Here is a 21840-nt window from a genome sequence, read left to right as displayed (position 1 = left end):
GGGCAGGCGGCTCCGTCAGCACTCTTATCTCCACCCGCCTGCTGCTACTGACCCTCCCGCTCCTCCGCCGTCAGTCGTGCCGGATGCTGAAAAATGACCATCGTCGTGAACAGAGTGAACTTGCGGAGGGAAACACCCTCCCACTTTCACAGCTGCCAACTGCAGTGACTCATCAACTCTTTTCCGAGCAATCTTCTTTTGTTTTCTTCTTTTGTTTCCTTTTTTTTTTTTTGCGAATGGTAGCGAATCAAAGCGAATGGAAGCGATCCAAGCGACTCGAAGCGAATCGAAGCAAATCAAGCGAATCGATTCAACTGGCTCTTTGTGGCACGGGCCTTGACCTTGACCCTGGCGTGACCCTTAGGCTGCCGTCCAGATGACAGCCGGTTACAGCAGGGCCAGCGCTTCCTGCTCTGCTAATTCCTCGTCTTTAACGCAAGTAACAACCTTGGCGCTATTAGTCCATCTGTAGGTTCAGAGTCTGCATGGTGAGTGTGATTAGGGCTCCATTTCAGCACGGACATATGCGATGGTCCCCTGCCAACAGAGTAGGCCGAGCTAGTCTGGACCGCACGTAAAGGCAACACTGAGCCCACACTCGAGTGGCTCTAGTCTGTGTGTGCACCAGCAGGACTGTGGAGGAGACTGATGTGTGACATTAGCACCAGCAGTCAGGGTCCGTCACCAATGCCACAATGCTGGTTGTGCCAACCTCTCCCCCCTCAAAAACGTGCGTTCCTCCAGTGTAGTGGTAGAGCCAGAGGTCTTCCCGGTGTCATGTTTCTCCTACTCTTCCCCAGCAGCTGGTCAAACGGTTCGGGTTAGATTGATGAGGGCATTAAGCTGAGCGGTGCTGTTTCCTTCCTGGACCACATGTGAATAATGCGATGGTATTCAGGATAACACAGTCCTGAGAGTTCTAGTGCCTTACAGAGTCTAAGAAAACCAAACAAAATGAAGAATGCCTCCACAGCAGAGAAACCCCATAAATTGGTTTAAATGTTGTTAATATTGGCAATTTCATGTACCAGAAGTTGTCGGTGAAACGATACAAGCATGGTTAGCTAATCATGCTGTTATCATATACATGGAGCATAAATAGAATGCTTTTAAACCAGTTTAACGGAGATGGGGAGAAGTAGCTGTTATATGTTTTATGTATAACATATGGCCAAGGTTGTATAAAATAAGCACCTAAGGATGCAGACTGTTTTTACAAACATTTGTGAAAAATCCAGCGTGGAACTGTGATAGGATGCTCGGGAATTCCAGAAGCACAGGATCCTTCACTGTTATGACTGGTAGCTAACAGCATAGTAATATGATAATAATGTAATAATAATAACCGGTTTCCTTTTGATCTTTTCAAGCTGAGTGTGGGGGAAGCTTCAAAGGTGAATCAGTGGGGCGGATATTGTCTCCAGGATACCCCTTCCCCTACGACAACAACCTCCGCTGCACATGGAGCATCGAGGTGGACTCAGGCAATACCGTCAGGTACCCCATAATTACCTGGCAAATTACCGACATGTGCAAATATTACTTAGCACTTCATTAAGAAGAGATCAAGGTTGTGGCCAAGTCCAGCTCCAGTTATAATCACACTGCCATACCTAATTACCTTTGAATGTGGCAAAAGACACAAAAGTGGTATTAAAGCTTGGGGACTTAAGGCACAGTTAAAACATGTATCCAGATCATTGGTTAAAATGGAAATCATTCATAAGTATTACAATGGAATTTAATTGTAGATTTGTAGATAAAACCATCACGTATGCAGAAGAACTGAACTAAAATCTTAGACGTGTGCTTACTGAATTAATTACAAAAAAGCATTTAAAACCATTTGATGATGACTAAACCAGTGCCCAAGAGACCTGGCCCCACACTCAGACTGGTTCAGTGGGCAGAGACCCATATGGAATTTCATCTGCTGCTTATTAGCTGTGTTTTTTTTAGGGTTTCCATTGTTGTCGAGACCAAAGCCTCAGGATTGTTCCTTCTGATCTGATCATCATATCCAGCAAAGACCCCCGCTCTGCTGTATCAAATGACTGTACAATATTTAATCCCAATATGACTTGTTTGGCTGATATTGTTTGTGTGACGGAAAAAGTGGATTTAGAAAGGTCTTAACCGTCATGGTTACACCCTCCCTGGCAACATGGCTCCATGTGCTTTTTGTTTTGCTTTTTCCCCTGTTCCACCTCTTTGTTTAGTTCCCGGCCATTGACTGCTTTCACCTGTGTCTAGTAATCCCTTGATAAGCCGTGTATTTATGCCCTGTGTTTTGTTGACATCGAGGTCTGTTATTGTATGATTTGTGTGGTTTGTTACTTTGCTACTTCCTTAGCTAGTGTTGTGTTCATTTATCCATTTATTTGAATTTCGTTGTCTTCATGCTCCTGTGGTTTTTGCTTGAGTTCCTTTGTTTCTATAAAAAAGTCCCTCCTGCATTTGCATCTGACCCTGCGTCTCTCTCCATATTCAGCCCTAATGTTCACATACATCTCACCTTAGTTTGAGAATAACATCGAGTAATGATGTTTTTTATTATTATTTATAGCCTGCAGTTCTTGGCCTTTGACACGGAAGCATCTCATGACATCTTGAAGGTGTGGGATGGTAATCCCGGGAATGAGATGCTTCTGAAGGAAGTGAGTGGCTCCCTGATCCCAGACGGAATACACAGCACTCTCAACGTGGTGACTATCCAGTTCGAGACCGATTTCTACATCAGCAAGTCTGGCTTCGCCATCGACTTCTCCAGTAAGCTGCTGGAATTTTCTATAGCATGAATTCAACAAATATACTATTTCATAATAAACATGTTTAGGCATGTCATGGCTATCAGTATTACTAGCGGACTATTGAATAAGCCCCAGCTGTGTGTATGACCTGAGTGGAGAGTGAACACTTCAGAAGTTATTCCTGTACCGCAGACCTGGAGAGTGAACACTTCAGGAGTTATTCTAGCACTGGAGACCTGGAGAGTGAACACTTCAGGAGTTATTCTAGCACTGGAGACCTGGAGAGTGAACACTTCAGGAGTTAATCTAGCACTGGAGACTTGGAGATTGAACACTTCACTTCAGCACTGGGAGACTTGCTCTTTGACTGGACACTGACTGGACTTTCACTGGATTTTTCCAAACCACAACCCCATCTAAATTTGACCAGTTTTCAAGTTCTCTACAGGTCTGAACCAGGTTAAATGCTTAAATGTTATTTACCTTGGACAGATGTAATACAAAGTGGAAGAAAGCCAAACAATACTGTGTGGGGGGGCAGTGCTGAACTCCAGGCTGAGAGCTTGCACACCTGTACATTGTCAGGGCTCTTCTGAGGACTCCCATTTGCACACCTGTAGAGTGTCAGGGCTCTTCTGAGGACTCCCATTTGCACACCTGTAGAGTGTCAGGGCTCTTCTGGGGACTCCCATTTGCACACCTGTAGAGTGTCAGGGCTCTTCTGGGGACTCCCATTTGCACACCTGTAGAGTGTCAGGGCTCTTCTGGGGACTCCCATTTGCACACCTGTAGAGTGTCAGGGCTCTTCTGGGGACTCCCATTTGCACACTTGTAGAGTGTCAGGGCTCTTCTGGGGACTCCCATTTGCACACCTGTAGAGTGTCAGGGCTCTTCCATTTTCCAAACAGGCTAAAGTGCAGCCTGTCTACAGTCACTGGAAAGTCATAATGCTGTTAAGACAATGCATGGAGATTTGGAAGAAGATGCCTGTAAGCTTTACACCAATAAGTGGGCAGTTCCAGCATGGAGCCTTGAAGCCCTGTCACTCATCACTAATGATATTGCCTTGTGCTGGAGGGGAGCTGGTTTAGGGTCAAACACACTCTCTTATTGCCCCATCTCCTCACCCTATCCACAGGCTCCGTGGCAACTGCCTGCAGGGACCCAGGCACGCCCATGAACGGCTCCCGAAGCGGCGAGGGCAAGGAGCCCGGTGACCCCGTGACCTTCGTGTGTGACCCGGGCTACGAGCTGCAGGGCGAGCCCCGCATCACCTGTATTCAGGTGGAGAACCGCTACTACTGGCAGCCGAGTCCTCCGACCTGCATCGGTGAGATTCCATTTTCAGAAATCCCACACGAGACACAGGAGGATTGGGAATAGCTCATTTCATACCCGTCACGGAGTCCGCAAAATGGACTTCACTCTTTCAAAGGCTCTGGAAGGCCTGTAATAGTAAATCTCGTTGACAGAAATGTCTGATAGAGTGTCTGGCCAGCACTCAGATGCACATACACTGTGTGGTGAGGAGTGTCCCACGATAAATGTCACTGGGAAATTGCTGGTGTTCTGAAGGCACCTGCAGTTTGGAAAACTACTCCGTCTGACATCTGTCATCAAAGTGCTTCAGATTCCTTTTCCAAATTCCGGGTTGAAAGTATTGTGAAATGCCAGGCTGGCCGTGATAAAGGTGATGCTTATCAAACAAAGCAGCCTTTTAATTTGACCTGATTTGTCATGCATTGTGTGTGCATGGGAAGGAGGAACCAGTGGTGTTAAAACAGCTATTTCCACACAAACAAACCTCTCCGCCTCAGAATGAATTTGAATACACCGCTGCCTTCCCCACTGTGAACACTTTGCACTGTAGTCACAGTGTGCCAAACATCTCATTCATTAGTAATGAAGAAAGTTTCCTGCAGGTGCAGCGTTAGTGTTTTGTTCAGAAGCCCACTACACCTGCCATTTCTCCTTGGCCTCCTGAACACTAATTAAGCTTAAATTTAGACTAAATTGCATTATGCTTCTCAAGCGGAGTGAGTTTGTAGTGTGAGGCTTAATCTATCTGGGGGAAAGTGACCTTTTTGGGTTCTACCACTCTACATGAAAAGTCGTCAGGCTTGTTACGCAGCCAGCTAATTGGTGCCGGGCTGTTTGTTGGTAGGTGCCAGCAGGCCGTGTGATGCTGCTGTCAGGTACAGGTACTTTGGCTGACTAATGTAAAAACACTGTCCAAATGTGTTGTGACTTGAACTCCAAACTGCAGTGGTATATGTTGTAAAGCTTTTCCCACTGGCTGGCATGTTTTTTGTACAGCAAACGAATGCTGTGTATGAGCACTACCTGGGATGAAATGTCTTTTGCAATGCTTGCACTTACTGTGTATAATCTCCAACATGGTTCTCTCGGTTAAATATTGAGCATTCTGGCTGACTAAATATTGCGGATTAAAAACCGAGCATTACTTTTTAGAACAAATTTAAGTTTGTTAAAAGCTATTATATTAAAGCAAATGTAATGATGGGATTTTACTGTGTATGTTTTAGTTGATAATATGAATTATCCCTTGTGTGCCAGCTCCTTGTGGAGGAAATATCACAGGATCATCTGGGTTCATCTTATCCCCAAACTTTCCCCACCCCTATCCTCACAGCAAGGACTGTGATTGGTTCATCACTGTCCACTCTGATTATGTCATCTCATTAGCATTCATCAGGTAAGATCTGCTTTTAAGATTTTCATTCTGGTTTTAGGACGGTAATTGTGTGTGTGGATATGAAAGCGATTGAAAGAAGTAGAACACACATATAATAGACAGCTGCCTGGCTGCTTTGAATGGCAGTCCCATGCAATTGTAAAAGGAAGTAAATGAAAACTAACCTGTCAGTTTCGTTGCCCTTTGATCTATTGAAGTGTTCGCCAAACCAATTAATTTTAGACTTTGTACCTGAAAATGTGCTCTCCCCATGTGGTAAATGGAAAAAGATATATATTTTACCGGAGGCATGGAAGTAATTTCAAGCAAAGATGTTTTTTGTTGAACAGAGATTTAGATGTTTTTCATATGTCTACTGTGTATGTGTGTGTGTGTGTGTTTGTGTGTGTGTGTGTGCGTGTATATATATATATATATATATATATATATATATATATATATATATATATATATATATATATATATATATATATATATATATATATATTCATTTCTCTCTGCGCGTGAGTATAAAATGTTGACTTTCTGACTACCTTTTCACAGAAAACCTCTTGCCATTTGAAACCATTTCTCCACCCACAATTTCCACTGATGGTTGTGCTCTAGGCACTTTCTTCCACTATCTGAAGTTTCCTCTCATGAAATGCACATAAAGAGCATAATTCTTCACAAGCTTTTATGCTCCAAAATCATCAAGTTCTTGTTTGGTTTTTTTTTTTTGTTTGTTTTTTTAATCTTTCTGACATAAGAAGTATGGTGCCTTTTGGTCCACTAAACAAGAACTTATTATGGATTTTCATAATAATAGTTATCGAGGCTCTGCTTTATGGTTTTCTGTTACATGGGAGCGGATGGGAGGAAGCCCACTCAAACAAGCCTGCAGTGTCTTTCGCACTCTTTTTGTAAAAAGTTAATGAAGCAGTCCATGTAAACTCCACAGCTCTAACCATGCTTTCCCAGGGTACGTTGGAGGAGATTGACTAACATCATACGAAGATGAAGATGAATTGTGTCTAGGAATATACAATTAAATTTTAACATTCACAATTCCTGAACTCATGGTTGCTAAACATATATAGTGTTAGCTTATTTGTTGTTGATAAAGGTTTTCATGTCTGTGCACTGAGCCATATAATTACTCATTCTCTCAGGTCTCTTTTTATCGCTACAGATGTCCCAGGAATTCTTCGTAGATAAGACTCACAGCTTGTGTGTTTCTTGGATGCTTCATTACGTCTTGAACTGTACCATTTGTTTTTGATTATCTCTTTCCCCCCCCCCCACATTACACTGTCACACCCTGATTGTTGATGTCAGCTTCAGCATTGAGCCCAACTACGACTTCCTGTACATCTACGACGGCCCTCACACCAACAACCACCTGATCGGGACGTTTCAGGATGGCAAGCTGCCAGAGAAGATCGAGAGCAGCTCAAACGTCATGCATATTGCCTTCCGCAGCGACGGCTCGGTGAGCTACACCGGCTTCCATCTCGAGTACAAGGGTGAGCGCGCCGCCCGCACAAACCGCTTCCTGCTGGCAGACCGCCCCCACAGCGCTCAGCCCCGACACCCGTAGCCAAAAGACTTCATTTTAAAGTGGAACAGGGAGTAGGGATTTTCATGTTCAAGGAGCATTTAGAGGTCAGAGCAGATTGTTGAAATCAATCAAGCGCTCTTGTCAAATTCATAAGGGTGTAACAAGGAAAAGTGTAACACAATGCAGTTTGCTCTTTGTTAATGCCCCTATTGCCTACTCCCACAAAGTACCCACGCATCTTTAATAAAAACACACACGGGTTTAAAGGTGGACTTTGATGAAGCGTTGACGGCTTCACCTCTCAGACCTCTCACGGAGTGTTTTCTCCCTCCACACCTCCATCCCGGTCCCCAGCCAAGCTGCGGGAGGCCTGCTTCGACCCGGGCAGCGTGATGAACGGCACCCGCTTGGGCAGCGACTACAAGCTGGGCTCCACCGTGACCTTCCGCTGCGAGCCAGGCTACCAGTTGCAGGGGTACTCCACCCTCACCTGCGTCATGGGCCACACCAACCGTCCTGAGTGGAACAGGGCACTACCCAGCTGCCAAGGTGACCGCTCTCACACCCACTCGCCCATCGCATGGTCACCAAATACGGCCTGAAAACAAATAGCTCCTTGAATGTCATGTTACCGATAAAAGTCAGTGTTTTTTGTTGGGAGAAGGGAGTCGTGGGTGGTGGGTCCCAAATCCACGATTGCTTTGTAATTAGTAGTCATGTTGTTCTTGGCGTGTAAAATAGATGCACAAATTATGAATAATTGGTACGTTTCCAATATCTGCATGTACCTTTGCAAAATTTCTCTCCTTTCACTATAAATTGGGTGATCCTAATCCTGGTTAAAGCTGCTGTAATCTTTACCCCCTGCAATCGCAAGACTGATGTCATTCATCCCTTCTGTACACCTTCTAATTAAAACGATACATTTGTGCTCGATCGGTTTATTTAAACCTGAGCAACCTGGCGAGCGAGAAAGAAGGAGCCGGCGAAAGCCAGTCTGACAAGCATCGCATACCACCATAATTCTCGAAATCAGTGTCACTTTCTACATGCAGTGGTAAACCATCTTGATTCTTCCTTAATTGCGCCATTGTAGTTTGTAGCACTGCTGGAGAGGCGTAGCAGTCTGAGAGTCTTCTACACGGAGGCGTCAATCAAGAATGCTCATTAAAACATAACCACCATGCCCAAATGATTCTTGAAGCTTGAAGCTCAATGAAGCTGGAGAGCTCAGCTGGTTTTTGAGCAGTGCTTTATCTTATTTCTATATATTTTTTTTCATTCAAAACTGTCAAATTTTATGTAGCACTTAAGTTTGATAACATGCAGATATTTTTAATATTTCAAACTGATTCCTGGGTGACAAGCTATATTCTTTGACGGAGCTTGCAGTGCTGACTAAGGTACTGAAGTGCTGAAGTAATTGTGCTGTTTTTTGTAGTTTTGGTTCAGTACTCCAGCACATTGGAGTGGAAATCAAATGGGTGTGAGGTTAAAGCACAGTCGGCTTTCATTTAAAGGAATCGATGTCCATATTGGGTAAACCATGTGGAAATGAACAAGTCTTTTATCCAGAGTTTGGTCCAAGTCTTGGAAGGTCAAAATCACACCCCTTTTTGGCTCAGAGGAAGGACGTCCTGAGCCGCTTCTGTAGCCCATTTCAGGCTATCGTCCTGCGGTGAACCACAGCTTCGTTCTCCACATGGAGTCCTAAGCAGTGTAAGATGCCTTCTTGCACTCCAGAAATCCCTCTTCCTGCTGCTGTTTGTAGCCATGGCAACAAGTGAGGCAGCCCTGCTGGGATCCGTGTGGTGGTCACGGCGCCATGTTTCACAGGTTAGGTGCCGTGTTTGGACCCAGCAGCGCCGCCCGCTCATCGCCTCAGCGTCGGTACCTCGCCCCTGCAGAACCCGACCTTTCTTACCAAACTGTAACCTGGACTTTCTGTTCTGTTTTCCACCCTATCTTGTTTTGGATATTTTGTCCCTGAGGGGAATGACAAACTGCTCTTTTCTTCGTGGTAGTGTGACACAGCTACATCATATCTTTTGCGTTATCTGCGATAAGTCTTTGACATATCTACACTCTGGATAATTTTTTATAGATGTTCTTGACTTATTCTTAAAGAAAAGCTGACAGTGACACCATTGACCACATCCATAATTTCATTCGGTGTGCTCAACTGTATATCGAATCAGTCAGTGAGTTATTATTATTTTCACCACTGCGGTTGTCATTGCTTCTGCTGCTGTTGGTTTTTTATGTAGATGAACTTCCTCCCCCCGCCACTCCCCCTCCCTGCCTCTAGGGGGCGTCCAACTTTCGGCCAGCGCGTGTCCACTTTCTCTTGGTATCCCAGCTGCTCTCAGGCTCCGCCTCTGCCTTCTCTTCGGGTCCAGATGGCTCTTTGAAACGTGGCGTTTAGCTGAGCTGCATATGCCAAGTGTTCGTCCGCTTCTCCACGACCACAAATGCGAGACCTTCATTTCGGAGTAGCATATGTTATGGGATTTACATGGTTGAGTATTTTTACTCAGTTACAGTATGTTGTAATGTGTAATGCCAGTACTGATGAGGCGATCGATGCAGGACTGGCACTACTGCCATTGTGAAGTAGCCGATAGCGAACGGTGCCAGATCACTGCGTTTGGAGTCCCAAACCTTTGGGCTTGCATGTTTTGGTACCGCTGCTGTGTAAACACACACTGGCTCAGATTGTGAGCAGCTCTTTCCAAACATGAAAAACAGGACACCCTGCATAGCCGTGGCCCTCAGCATCTCATAACTGCTCTAGGACCCCGGCTGCTGGAGACGTCTCAAATCACGCCTTCGAACGGCAGATTAAGAAGTATTATAACGAGCCTTATCCCGCCTGTAGCTCTCCGTGGAAACTCACCTCTGCCTCTCGGCACAAAGTCAGGAAGGAGCTTGCCACTTAATTGGCTGTGATCAGGACAGGAGCTTTGCCTCGTTGAATTATGCGTGTCAGCGTTTCCAGCTTTCTCTCTGCTTCTTGCTTATTTAAAGCTCAGCTGTACCTGAACCTGTTGAACAGGCTGACAAGGTGCAACTGAGCCGAAAGCCTGCGGAAAACAAGAAAGTGTTTTCATAGGCCCGATCACCAAAGCGGCCCGTGCTACGTGATGCAAGAGAGTGCGGGGGACGGTGCAGACGTGAGATTCCCCGAGAGCAGACGTGAGATTCCCAGAGAGCAGACGTGAGATTCCCCGAGAGCAGACGTGAGATTCCCCGAGAGCAGACGTGAGATTCCCCGAGAGCAGACGTGAGATTCCCCGAGAGCAGACCGCTGCTGCGGGCCTGCGTCTGCCGTAGAGAGGGATCTGTCTGCTGCCTCAGCACGAGGTGTCGATATGCAGACGGCAGTAAATACAAGATTATGTTTTGTCAGCACCGCGTGATTATTCCGAATGAAAGCCATGCACAGGAAGGCTTTGCAGCTGCTCGTCTCCGGGTGGTTGCCAAGGAGCGGCCACGTGTCTCACCGCCTCTTGCAGTCACTACATACTGTATGTTCCACGACGGAGCCAATACACCTTCAACAACAGAGCCCTGATTAAGAATGAATTCCGCCATGTGTGTGTGTGTGTGTGTGTGTGTGTGTGTGTGTGTGTGTTCTGGAACATACTGTATGTTCCACGACGGAGCCAATACACCTTCAACAACAGAGCCATGATTAAGAATGGATTCCGCCGTGTGTGTGTGTGTGTGTGTGTGTGTTCTGGAACACACTCTGTGTTCTACGACGGAGCCAATACACTTTCAACAACAGAGCCCTGATTAAGAATGAATGCCGGTGAGTGTGTGTGTGTGTGTGTGTGTGTGTGTGTGTGTGTGTGTGTGTGTGTTTGGAGGAGCAGTCAAGAGCCTTGAGTCACTTGTGTCATCTGCCAAGACACATACACACATAAATGTGCACACACACTGTGTTTATTTTGCCTTCCCTTGTTGAGCCAACCAAGCAGGCAGGAAGATCGCACTGGTGCAGTGTTTCATGCACCTGTGTGTGAGTTACAAACATAAGACCTGAATACTAAACAATACATCACTGGGTATCAAAGATGTAATGCGGTAATAATGGACTATAATACTTTTGTTGCTGTTAATTAGCCAGTGCATTATGCACCATTCATAAGATGAGGGGTAGCGCTCTGAGTCAAATCATCCAGCGCCTGACATCTGGGCTTGCTCGTCCTGCAAAACCAGCGCGTGCAGTCCTGAAAAACAAGCACGTGCAGTCCTGCAAAACCCACGCATGCAGTCCTGCAAAACCAGCACATGCAGTTCTGCAAAACCAGCGCGTGCAGTCCTGCAAAACCAGTGCGTGCAGTCCTGCAAAACCAACACGTGCAGTCCTGCAAAACCAGCACGTGCAGTCCTGCAAAACCAGCACGTGCAGTCCTGAAAAAACCAGCACGTGCAATCCTGCAAAACCAGCGCGTGCAGTCCTGCAAAACCAGCACGTGCAGTCCTGCAAAACCAGCACGTGCAGTCCTGCAAAACCAGCACATACAGTCCTGCAAAACCAGCACATACAGTCCTGCAAAACCAGCACGTGCAGTCCTGCAAAACCAGCGTGTGCAATCCTGCAAAACCCACGCATGCAGTCCTGCAAAACCCACGGATGCAGTCCTGCAAAACCCACGCGTGCAGTCCTGCAAAACCAGCACATGCTGTCCTGCAAAACCAGCGCGTGCAGTCCTGCAAAACCAGCACATGCAGTCCTGAAAAACCAGCAGCTGTAAACCCAGATCTAGGCTCTTTGGAGTATGTCGTTTCTAAAGCTGCTTGTTTGTTACTGCCAGCCTGAAACTTTAAATGTCACTCAAAGGACAGATTTACAAGTCAGGTTACTGTTTCAGTTTTCAGTGTGGATTACTGCCTTCTATTAAACTACATTATGAAATTGGAAAAAGACTGATCAAACTTGGTCTAGACTGAAGTATATAATACTGTATTATACTGTCTAACACTAAAATGCATAACACTGAAGTATTTTATCTGGGGATTGTGTTAGTTCTTCTGAATTCTTCATGCTGGAGTAGATGGACTCATGTAAGCACACTGTCATGTCCTTAAATTCAGGTCGTATCCCAAGCAAGCCCAGTGGCGGGCGTATGGTTCCTGCAGCGTGTGTGATTGATGGCTGTGTTGGCTTTTAGGATCTGTCATAAATAGGCATGTCCTCATTTATTTCCCCATGCACGTTGCCTTTGTAATACACAGCGTGAACGGGCTCACGGGCTCCACCGGCCCTCCGTCCGGAACAGACATTTCTGAGTCCGTGCCGGTTGAGAAGGGCCCCAGCGTGAGCTTTGACGAACGTTTTTTTTTTTCCTCTTTCCCATGTCTTTCCCCGCCGCGCCCCGCCGTCGTGATGGCTGACGTCCGGTCACCTTGACAGCACCGTGCGGAAGCAGGTCGACGGGCTCTGAAGGGACAGTGCTTTCGCCCAACTACCCTCGCAACTACACCCAGGGCCACGCCTGCGTCTACCACATAGCAGTGCCGGGGGAGTTCGGTAAGAGACTCGAGGAAATGTATGGCAATTCAGTCATAATGGCCTTAGAGTAGAGGCCACCATCAGTCACATGTGCAGATCATGTGGATAGGAGATTACATTCTATTTCACACTCTGAAGAACTTACATTTAGAGGCATATGAAGCTGAGTGGAGACAAAATAAAAGCAAGACAGGAAATTGAAAAAGTCCAGGCCATTTAAGTTTCGCAGTAGTTCCTTCGTTTACTTGTTTATTTGTGTGTGTGTGTGTGTGTGTGTGTGTGTGTGTGTGTGTGTGTGTGTGTGGGGGGGGGGGGGGGGGGGGGTGTGTGTGTGCGTGTCCGTGCATGTGAAACGACAATGAAGCCGCTCCTTTAAGCTCAGTGCATTCAGTGCTTTATGTAATCATTTTCAGCAAGGTCCTGCTCTGCTTTTGACTCTGGGTATACTTACATTCTGGCAACAACCCATCCAAACAGGGGATGGAGGATTATTCCTTCCTTTCTTTCTTTAAGGAGGTGCAGCAACTCCCTTCTCAGTGTTTTAAGTCAGCTCAACTCTCCTGACTCCCAAAACAATACAGCAACTTATAAACATGTATAATGTACACTGTGCACTGAGATTTGTATCCTGTGCATTTATACATTGTGTTTAAAATTTCCCATGAACCCCAGGGCAGAAATTGCCTCCATTTTTCATATTATGTCCTTATGGCTCTTAGGAACTGGCAGTCAGAATTGTTTGCTTGAAATGGCCTGCAATGGAGAAGAATATTGAACAGGAAGGGATGGGGTTTGTTCTGTTTGGTGGGAATGGCCAGGAGTGGGTGGGGTTTGTTCTGTTTGGTGGGAATGGCCAGGAGTGGGTGGGGTTTGCTGTTTGGTGGGAATGGCCAGGAGTGGGTGGGGTTTGTTCTGTTTGGTGGGAATGGCCAGGAGTGGGTGGGGTTTGTTCTGTTTGGTGGGAATGGCCAGGAGTGGGTGGGGTTTGTTCTGTTTGGTGGGAATGGCCAGGAGTGGGTGGGGTTTGCTCTGTTTGGTGGGAATGGCCAGGAGTGGGTGGGGTTTGCTGTTTGGTGGGAATGGCCAGGAGTGGGTGGGGTTTGCTCTGTTTGGTGGGAATGGCCAGGAGTGGGTGGGGTTTGCTCTGTTTGGTGGGAATGGCCAGGAGTGGGTGGGGTTTGTTCTGTTTGGTGGGAATGGCCAGGAGTGGGTGGGGTTTGTTCTGTTTGGTGGGAATGGCCAGGAGTGGGAGGGGTTTGCTCTGTTTGGTGGGAATGGCCAGGAGTGTGTAGGGTTTGCTCTGTTTGGTGGGAATGGCCAGGAGTGGGTGGGGTTTGCTCTGTTTGGTGGGAATGGCCAGGAGTGGGTGGGGTTTGTTCTGTTTGGTGGGAATGGCCAGGAGTGGGTGGGGTTTGCTCTGTTTGGTGGGAATGGCCAGGAGTGGGTGGGGTTTGCTCTGTTTACTGCATTAGGTTACAGAAACTTAGAACCAGTGCTTAATTAACTGGAGTCCTATATTAACTGCAGGTGATGTGTAGGTAATGGGTAATACAGCAACCCTGCACTTTTACAACCTTTGGGATTCCCTGTTAATACTGGACAGCTGTGAAACTTTGCGAGCTCTGACCCAATCAGCAAATTAACTTTGGAAGCTTGATTTTTCATCTCTGTGTGTTTGATGTGTTTCAAGTATCCACAAGGAGTCCTGCATTATCATCAGAGAAGCAGATGGCCTCCGGTCAAATCCTAAGTGCCTCCTGACCAAAGGACACAAACAGCTCCAGATTTGATCGGGCTGTTTAAGAACATTCTTGGATGGCATTTCCCAAGGGCTGTTTTTTCCCACCTATCACCACGTCTCCTAAGCAGCCCTTCCCTTGAGTTAATCTATGTGTACCCTTATCACAGGCCCCTACAGCTGCACTGCTATTCATTCCTGGGGGAAAGGCATTGCCCTTAAATCCCTTGTGCTAGGGCACAAATCCAAAGTTTCAGCGGCACATCTTTTATGTCATGCTAATGAGCTACAAAAATACTTTGAGTTTATAATTTCTTAAACATATACTGTATTTCTCTTTAAGGAACTGGTGAGCTTTAAATTGCCTGAGGCTGTTTTTTTGAGGCCATTCTCTAAGGCTGTTCAGTGAGGCTGTTCACTAAGGCAGTTCTGTGAGGTTTTGCTGTGAGGCTATTCTCTAAAGCTGTTGTGTGAGGTTTTGCTGTGAGGCTGTTCTATAAAGCTGTTGCATGAGGTTGTTCTGTGAGGCTGTTCTATAAGGCTGTTGTTTGAGGTTGTTCTGTGAGGCTGTTCTATAAGGCTGTTGTTTGAGGTTGTTCTGTGAGGCTGTTCTATAAGGCTGTTGTTTGAGGTTGTTCTGTGAGGCTGTTCTATAAGGCTGTTGTTTGAGGTTGTTCTGTGAGGCTGTTCTATAAGGCTGTTGTTTGAGGTTGTTCTGTGAGGCTGTTCTATAAGGCTGTTGTTTGAGGTTGTTCTGTGAGGCTGTTCTATAAGGCTGTTGTTTGAGGTTGTTCTGTGAGGCTGTTCTATAAGGCTGTTGTTTGAGGTTGTTCTGTGAGGCTGTTCTACAAGGTCGTTGCATGAGGTTGTTGTTTGAGGTTGTTCCGAGGGTCCATTCCTATTCCTTGACCTTCTGCATCTCAGCAAAATTGTGGCAGCCAGTTGTGAAAAGGCATCTTAATATATAATGGCCTATCTGGGAGAGATGGCCAGAGCATTTAGCTTGGAAACACTGGATATTTTAAGGGTTAGGTGAGGCTATCTGGTTTTGGTGAGTCCAGATCCTGGAAGTGGCCTCCACATAGAACCTTGTTTTCAGTACTCACTCTGTCTCTCACTCTGTCTCTGTGTCTCTGTGTCTCAGATCTTCTTTCTTTTCTCACCTCTTTTCAGCCTATTCACCTTCCCTCCCTGGCGTATCCCCACCCTCCTCATCATCTTCCTCTCACCCATTCTCTTTCTCCCTCTTCCTCTGTCTTTCTCTGAAAATATTGTTCTTTCAACAGCAGTCGATACTCAGACCTTCTTTTCTGGGTTAGCGGTTCCATCTTCAAGGAAAGCTCTGCGCGGTTCCCATGGGCTTGTCTCTCTCAAAGATAAACATATTTAGAAATCATCTCATATCAATACGCAAAAAAAAACTAACATTATTTGAAGAGAGTAGTCCGGCTATGTCTCAGACTCTTTCCGGCTTTCCGAGATTTTATTATTCTGACGTTAAGCACGAGTCCTGGCTGCTTTGTTCTGGAAGGGAGCAGGGAAAGGAGGTCACTCCCAGCGGCCAAACTCCTTCCTCGGGTCAGAGCTGCAGAGCCATGCTGGTTCTCCTCATTATCTCCAGAATCAGTGTGTACAGAAAAAGTTCAGTGTGAATTCAGTACAGCTGCCTACTGTGGCCTGAAATACATTCGTCTGTTAAACTGCTATACCGTTGCATTTGCAGTCGGTGTATAAACCTGGCATAGTCGCTCACGAGCTACTTCTGCTCCTGGGACACTCAGAGGGCTTCAGGTTTGCATACAGCGACTGGCCGCAGAGCCGCTGGTAATGACGGCGTCGGCTAGCCTGGCCGCTAACTCTAATTGCCACCTGCCTGGCGTCAACAGACTCCCGGCGCTAAATCCGCGCCCTCATGCTTGGCAGAAGCACCACCTCCTCTAGCATTCTGAAAAGTGCGAGCAGGAAAATCCTGACCGGAGGGGGTGGGGGGCACTGTGGGTGGTGGTGTGGTGGAGTATGAGGAGGCGCTGTCAGCCGTGCGGCAGCCTGGGCATCCATCTGCAGACTCCCACATACATCAGGTTGCTTTGCTACCCTCGCTGGGTCTCTCTCCCTCTGTCTCTCTCGCTGTCTGTCTCTCTGCCTCCGTCTCTCTCTCCGTCTGTCTCTTCCTGTCTCCCTCTCTGTCTGTCTCTTCTCTTTCTCTCTCTGTTCCTTTCTTTCTGTCTGTCTCTCTCTCTCTCTGTCTGTCTCTTCCTGTCTGTCTCTCTCTGTCTGTATCTTCCTGTCTCCCTCTCTGTCTGTCTTTCCCTCTTCTCTTTCTTTCTGTCTCTATTCCTTTCTTTCTGTCTGTCTCTCTCTGTCTGTCTGTCTCTGTCTAATCCTGTCTCTCTATCAGAGACTGCTGCTCTGCCTGTTAGCTTGCTCTTTGCTCTGATGGTCAGAGCACATATTTACCACCTGGCAAACCTGGCTTCAAAACAGGACACGGTCCCTCCCCTCTGTGTCTCAGCCTTTTTCTTTCTCTCTTTCTCTCTCTCTTTCAGCACTTTTCCTCTTTTACTTCCCCTTTTTTCTCTCCTCAAGTGTAAAACATTCTAAAAGAAGACTGTGTCAGGTCCCCCCTGAAGCACACTCTCAGCCCCATTGCAGTCCACCGTGACCTCGAACCCCTGACCTCCAACTCCCCTGCCTCCCGAACCAGACCACAAATGGATGTAATTAATATGAACTTGAGAGGATCTCTGTGAGCCCAGCTCTGCGAGCTGATTGGTTGCGCTGCATACTAAGATCCAGCAGTTGGCTGATGGATGCGGGGTTGACCGGGACGGCCGTGGCATTTAAGAAACGCTGCTCGTTCGGCTCTCTGCAGCCTTATTCATGTAAACATTTTTCAAAACTGTCTTCTTCGCCGTCTCTTCGCTGTTTTTCCTCCCGTTGTGTCTGGAATGAAAGACCTCGGGGCTAGCGACTATCCCCTCCGGCAAGCCTGTGGGTTTTGGCGGCGATTACTGTGACGTGCTCCAGAGACGCGAGTCACTGCTGTCGGCTGACGCCAATGTTCCCGAACCCCCCTCACCACCACCACCGCCACACACCGCCAGCCCCCCCACCCACCACACACCGCCAGCCCCCCCACCCACCACACACCGCCAGCCCCCCCACCCACCACACACCGCCAGCCCCCCCACCCACCACACACCGCCAGCCCCCCCACGCTTTATTGCTGTACATTGCACTTGTCACGGTCTTGTTGCGGCATGTCAAAGGATCGATGTACAGTTTTGCTTGGAGGACCTGGGGGAGAAGGGAAGCTGGCCGTGGGGCAGCCTGGATTCTGTGCCCCCCCCCGGGGGTTCAAGGTCAGGGCTTCCGAACTGGACACAGCTGCTTTCTCCTGTAACCGTCTCAGTGAGGAGCCCTAGCTGGACTTGCAGCCTGCTGGGTGCACCTCACACTTAGTCTCAGTGACCCCAGAGGCCACTGATAGCCCTCCGTGCTGTTTTGAAAATCCCTAACCATGTGGCAGGCCAATCTGGACCATTTGCAGGCATTTTAAGCCCATTTTGCACTGAGTCGGTCCTTTCTTTGGTTCTGTGTGTCATTTCTCCAGGGCAAGAACTGAGGCTGGGCTAATTTTTCACAGACACTGCAGATGCCAGAGAAGTCTTGGAGGGTCAGCTGATTTTATTTTTCCTCCTCTTTCCTAGAGGTTAGCCGTAAAGTAAGACGAATGTGATCACTTACACGGCTCTCCCTCTCTCCGAAGTTGCGCACGTATGGAGTCGTGAACCCTCCGCGATTATGTCGGAGTGTGCTCTCTAACGGTGCACTCCACAGCACGAACTCGGTCGTGTCTCCGCTCCCACAGCCGTGAGCTCATCAGCGGGGACGAGAGGAGGCGGTCGCGGGTGCCGTTTCCCAGCCTCCCGCTTAGCTCCGCCCACAGTATAATGATTTCCCATCATCTCGTTGAGTAAGGGGGCAGGGTCTGCCCTGCCAAGGCCAGTGCCGTTCTCTTGCGGTAATGGAGTGTTAAATGTGGACAGTGCTGTCATGCTGGCAAGGCCTCCGCCCCACATGCATGTCATTTCCACACAGGGCGGGAGTGATGGCCAGTTTGATTGGCCGATCCCACGAAAGCCATCGGAATTCGTCAGGACCTCTGGGAAAGCACGTCGGGAGCCGGAGAGGCTGTAAGATCCGCAGTGTGCTGAGCGTTTAAGCAGCTGTTCTCCTGCATGAATGCTAACACCATGGCTAATGATCACGCACCGCGCCACCACCGCACTGCGCAAAATAGAATCCTCGTAGACCACGGCTTGGTTTTGTTGACAGTCAGGTGGCACCTCCTCTCGGCTCTTGTAGGGAACAAGGGTGTCGTGTGTCAGCTCCAGTCAAGCCTGGAATTCCTAATGCCGACTTACTGACAAAACGGCTTTATCATTATCTCTACGCTAACGTCTTCAGCCACGTGCCGGGGAGGACTCGCCATCCCCTGAATGCACATTAATACCGGAGGGCAATGGTTTCCCTTGTGGCTTTGCTGCGGACTCAGACAATGAAGCTGATTATAGAAGACGAGCAGGTAAACGTAGCATTCGTGTGGCGAGATTAAAGGAAGTCTGGGGACAGAGCAAAAAAAACATCACCATTACAGAGCTGTTGTCATGGAGGCTGGAGGCCTTTGGTTTCTTTTTGGGGTTTTTTTTTCTCCTCACAGGACATTTAGTTGTTGTTCCGACTGGTTTTGACCTGACTGATGGCTCTATTATCCTGCTATGACTGTGACCACACAGTCATTTTGTTGGGTTGTGTTTCGATACTCGAGCTCCTGACAGAGTGTCCTGTCAGTACTCATCAGCTCTGACTGACGAACGCACACTGCCTCAGCAGGACCTTTAAATGTGCTGCAGCTTCAGAAACATCCTGTCAGTCCCACAGGGAAAAATATCATTTCCGCCTGCAGTTGGACCGGAAGCAAAGGTTTTCTGCTAAATCATTGATATTAAATGACAAACATATGCTGCTGTTTTTCTCACCTACAGCGCAGTGGCGTGTAGCTTGTTTAGTTCTGGTGTAACGGGAACAGGGTGCCTGGAGGCGCTCGGTGCCTCTCCGGACCAAGCACAGCCCTGCTCTCAGGAGCTCCACCCCCATTACCACCCCCCCCCCCCCCCCCACAACCACTCCCCCTCCCCCCACCCCCTCCCTCCACCTCTAAACCCCCCACGGTTCCCTTCACGCTCACAATGCGAATTTATTGGATTTTTTTCCCCTCCCCTTTCAGGACCGAGAGTCCTCGTTAGGGCTGTGAAGAGTGGCTTGCTTGGCCCTGGCTGCGTTGCCTTGGACAGAATTGATAAGCGATTATTATATAGGAAGCACAGTGCGATCTGTGGAGTGATACTGGGGCAAAGTGTAGCGAATGGCAGCCTTGGGTTTGGTTATTGCCTTCCGGGAACCCTGTTAGACTTTCAGAGAAAACGTCAGCATCGGAGAAGAATGCAGTGTCAAAAGACACCGGTTGTGCTTCTGCTGAACATGTTCGCTGTTGTCTTGTACATACGTTTTTGTGTTTCTCCCTTTCTCAGTGCTGTTTGGCCAGTTTCTGTTCTTTCAAACCACCCCCAGTGATGTGGTGGATATCTACGATGGGCCCTCTCCTGAGTCTCCCCTCCTGACCTCCATCTACGGCTGGCATTCAGGTAAACACTGCCGCGGGAGTGAAACAGGCAGCGCGGGAGACTGCTGGGCCGGGCAAGCTCCCTGACGTGCCTGGGGCCCACATCCTGTACTGACCACTGTGCTTTTCTTCTCCCCTGCTCTCGACAAACACTCGTCTTGTATTACAAGCAGAATAATAATTAGTGTCTTATTTAACTTCTTTTTTTACACTCAACCCTGTTGCTTTGCTACCTTGCTGGCATTCTCAGCCATCCTCAACGTTTAATCTCTTTCTCTTTTTTTCCCCTTCTTGTTGCTTTCTAAGGGGAGCCACTGCCCCTGAGCTCTGGCAATGAAATCACCATCAAATTCACCACAGAGGGGCCAAACACAGCCAAAGGCTTCCATTTTGTCTATCAAGGTAAACCTTTTGATGTTCTGCACGCTCGCTTGGCCGAACAAAGAACGAGGCGTTTTACGACATGATTACCGTTGTTGTTTGCGTCATTCCAGCCGTGCCGAGGACCAGCGCCTCCCAGTGCAACTCCGTGCCTGAGCCGCGTTTCGGGAAGCGCTCGGGCAGCGCGTTTGGCCTGGGAGCGCTGGTGCTCTTCGAGTGCAACCCTGGCTACACCCTGCACGGCACCAGCGCCATCAGGTGCGAGGCTGTGCCCAACAGCCTGGCCCAGTGGAACGGCACCGTGCCTACGTGTTCCGGTGAGTATGCCGTTTTTTAAAGACTCCTCAGCGCCTCCTGTTGACGGGGAGGATGTCCAGTGCTTGTATTGGGAGACAAGTCAGACAATGCAGGAGAGAGCAGGAGAGGAAAACTAATCAATACATCACAATTTCACCTTCAGGTGATAGCAATGACAAGTGCTGAAAACCCTGTGAAATGTGATTTTTAGTCCCGTGTGAATTGGAAGGAGTTGGGGGCTGTATCCTGCCCTATGGAAGTTCTCTCCCTCCAGCAATGTCCTTGTGCAGGTTAATAGAAATCCTCCTATCTCCTGTGAGAGCAGCCACCACAGCACAGAGCTAAGCTCCAGCTCTAGCACGCTCACCAGCACCTCAAAAATTGCCTGCCACAAACCATAAACTCAAGTGTACAGTACAACACCCTTTTTTATATATATATATATTTTACATTCATTTCCATGGACCATAGATTCTCTTATCCGGTTTTACGATCCAGTTTATGTGTGATGCGTGTTAAGTGTTTGCTCGTTTGTAAATTCCGACTGAAAGTGAGCAAATAATCAGAGATTGGGTGTTGTCCATCCGCCGTGTGTGTGGGCAACGTTCATAGCGTCCCTCTGGTTCCGACACCACCTGCCTGTCTTCTGCCGCTCTCTCCTGAGACCACAACCTCAGTGAGTCATCAGGCCACAGAGTGGTATGTTTACTATTACGTGCCCCCCCCCTCTCGTAAGTGTGCGCGGGAGGGGGTTGCTATTGGAAACCAAACCACGTATTTTTCCTTCTATATCGTAGTCTCCTCACAAGTGCAGAGCGCTGCGTTATATAATGCATTAGTATGTTCAGTAGTGCCAGACCAGTGTTCTTTTTTTTTTGTGGAAACAATAATACAATGGCGACTAGCTTGTTTTTGTTACGTTACCAGCGTGTTAATTAGAAACAATGGCTAATTAGTCACGCCGGTCTCGATTAATGTCCGTATCAGGTCATCTCTAGCTGGCGTAATTGTTGGTTAGCGTTCGCTGTTCGCGAACAGGTGCGTTAACCTGTTTACAGGAGCGCCATTTGAGGGCAGAGATAAGCACCGTCTGCATGGCACAATTCTAAGGGCAGGCGGCTAACGATGACATTAACGTAGCTGGAGACCCGGTGATTGTAGCGGGGGCAGGCACGCGCACCACCTGTGGAATGTAGACGCGCGCATTAGCG

The 21840-nt window shown here is 47.9% G+C and overlaps 1 protein-coding gene across 4 annotated transcripts in view; it reads left to right on the top strand.

Annotated features, from left to right (window-relative positions):
- Positions 1–21840, top strand: part of csmd3a (CUB and Sushi multiple domains 3a) — a 141583-nt gene that overhangs the window by 67933 nt on the left and 51810 nt on the right. For all 4 annotated transcript variants that reach the window (XM_077012340.1, XM_077012342.1, XM_077012341.1 and 1 more), the window contains exons 25-34: positions 1371–1497; positions 2567–2769; positions 3889–4080; positions 5328–5466; positions 6784–6971; positions 7361–7555; positions 12429–12545; positions 19860–19973; positions 20258–20353; positions 20446–20649. In XM_077012340.1, the coding sequence (XP_076868455.1) occupies positions 1371–1497; positions 2567–2769; positions 3889–4080; positions 5328–5466; positions 6784–6971; positions 7361–7555; positions 12429–12545; positions 19860–19973; positions 20258–20353; positions 20446–20649 (1575 nt within the window). The remainder of the gene's footprint in view (positions 1–1370; positions 1498–2566; positions 2770–3888; positions 4081–5327; positions 5467–6783; positions 6972–7360; positions 7556–12428; positions 12546–19859; positions 19974–20257; positions 20354–20445; positions 20650–21840) is intronic.

This window comes from Brachyhypopomus gauderio, chromosome 7, assembly GCF_052324685.1.
Source record: "Brachyhypopomus gauderio isolate BG-103 chromosome 7, BGAUD_0.2, whole genome shotgun sequence".
Taxonomy (NCBI): Eukaryota; Metazoa; Chordata; class Actinopteri; order Gymnotiformes; family Hypopomidae; genus Brachyhypopomus; species Brachyhypopomus gauderio.
Note: the sequence above shows the minus strand (reverse complement) of the source record. Positions and strands in the feature narration are given on the sequence as shown.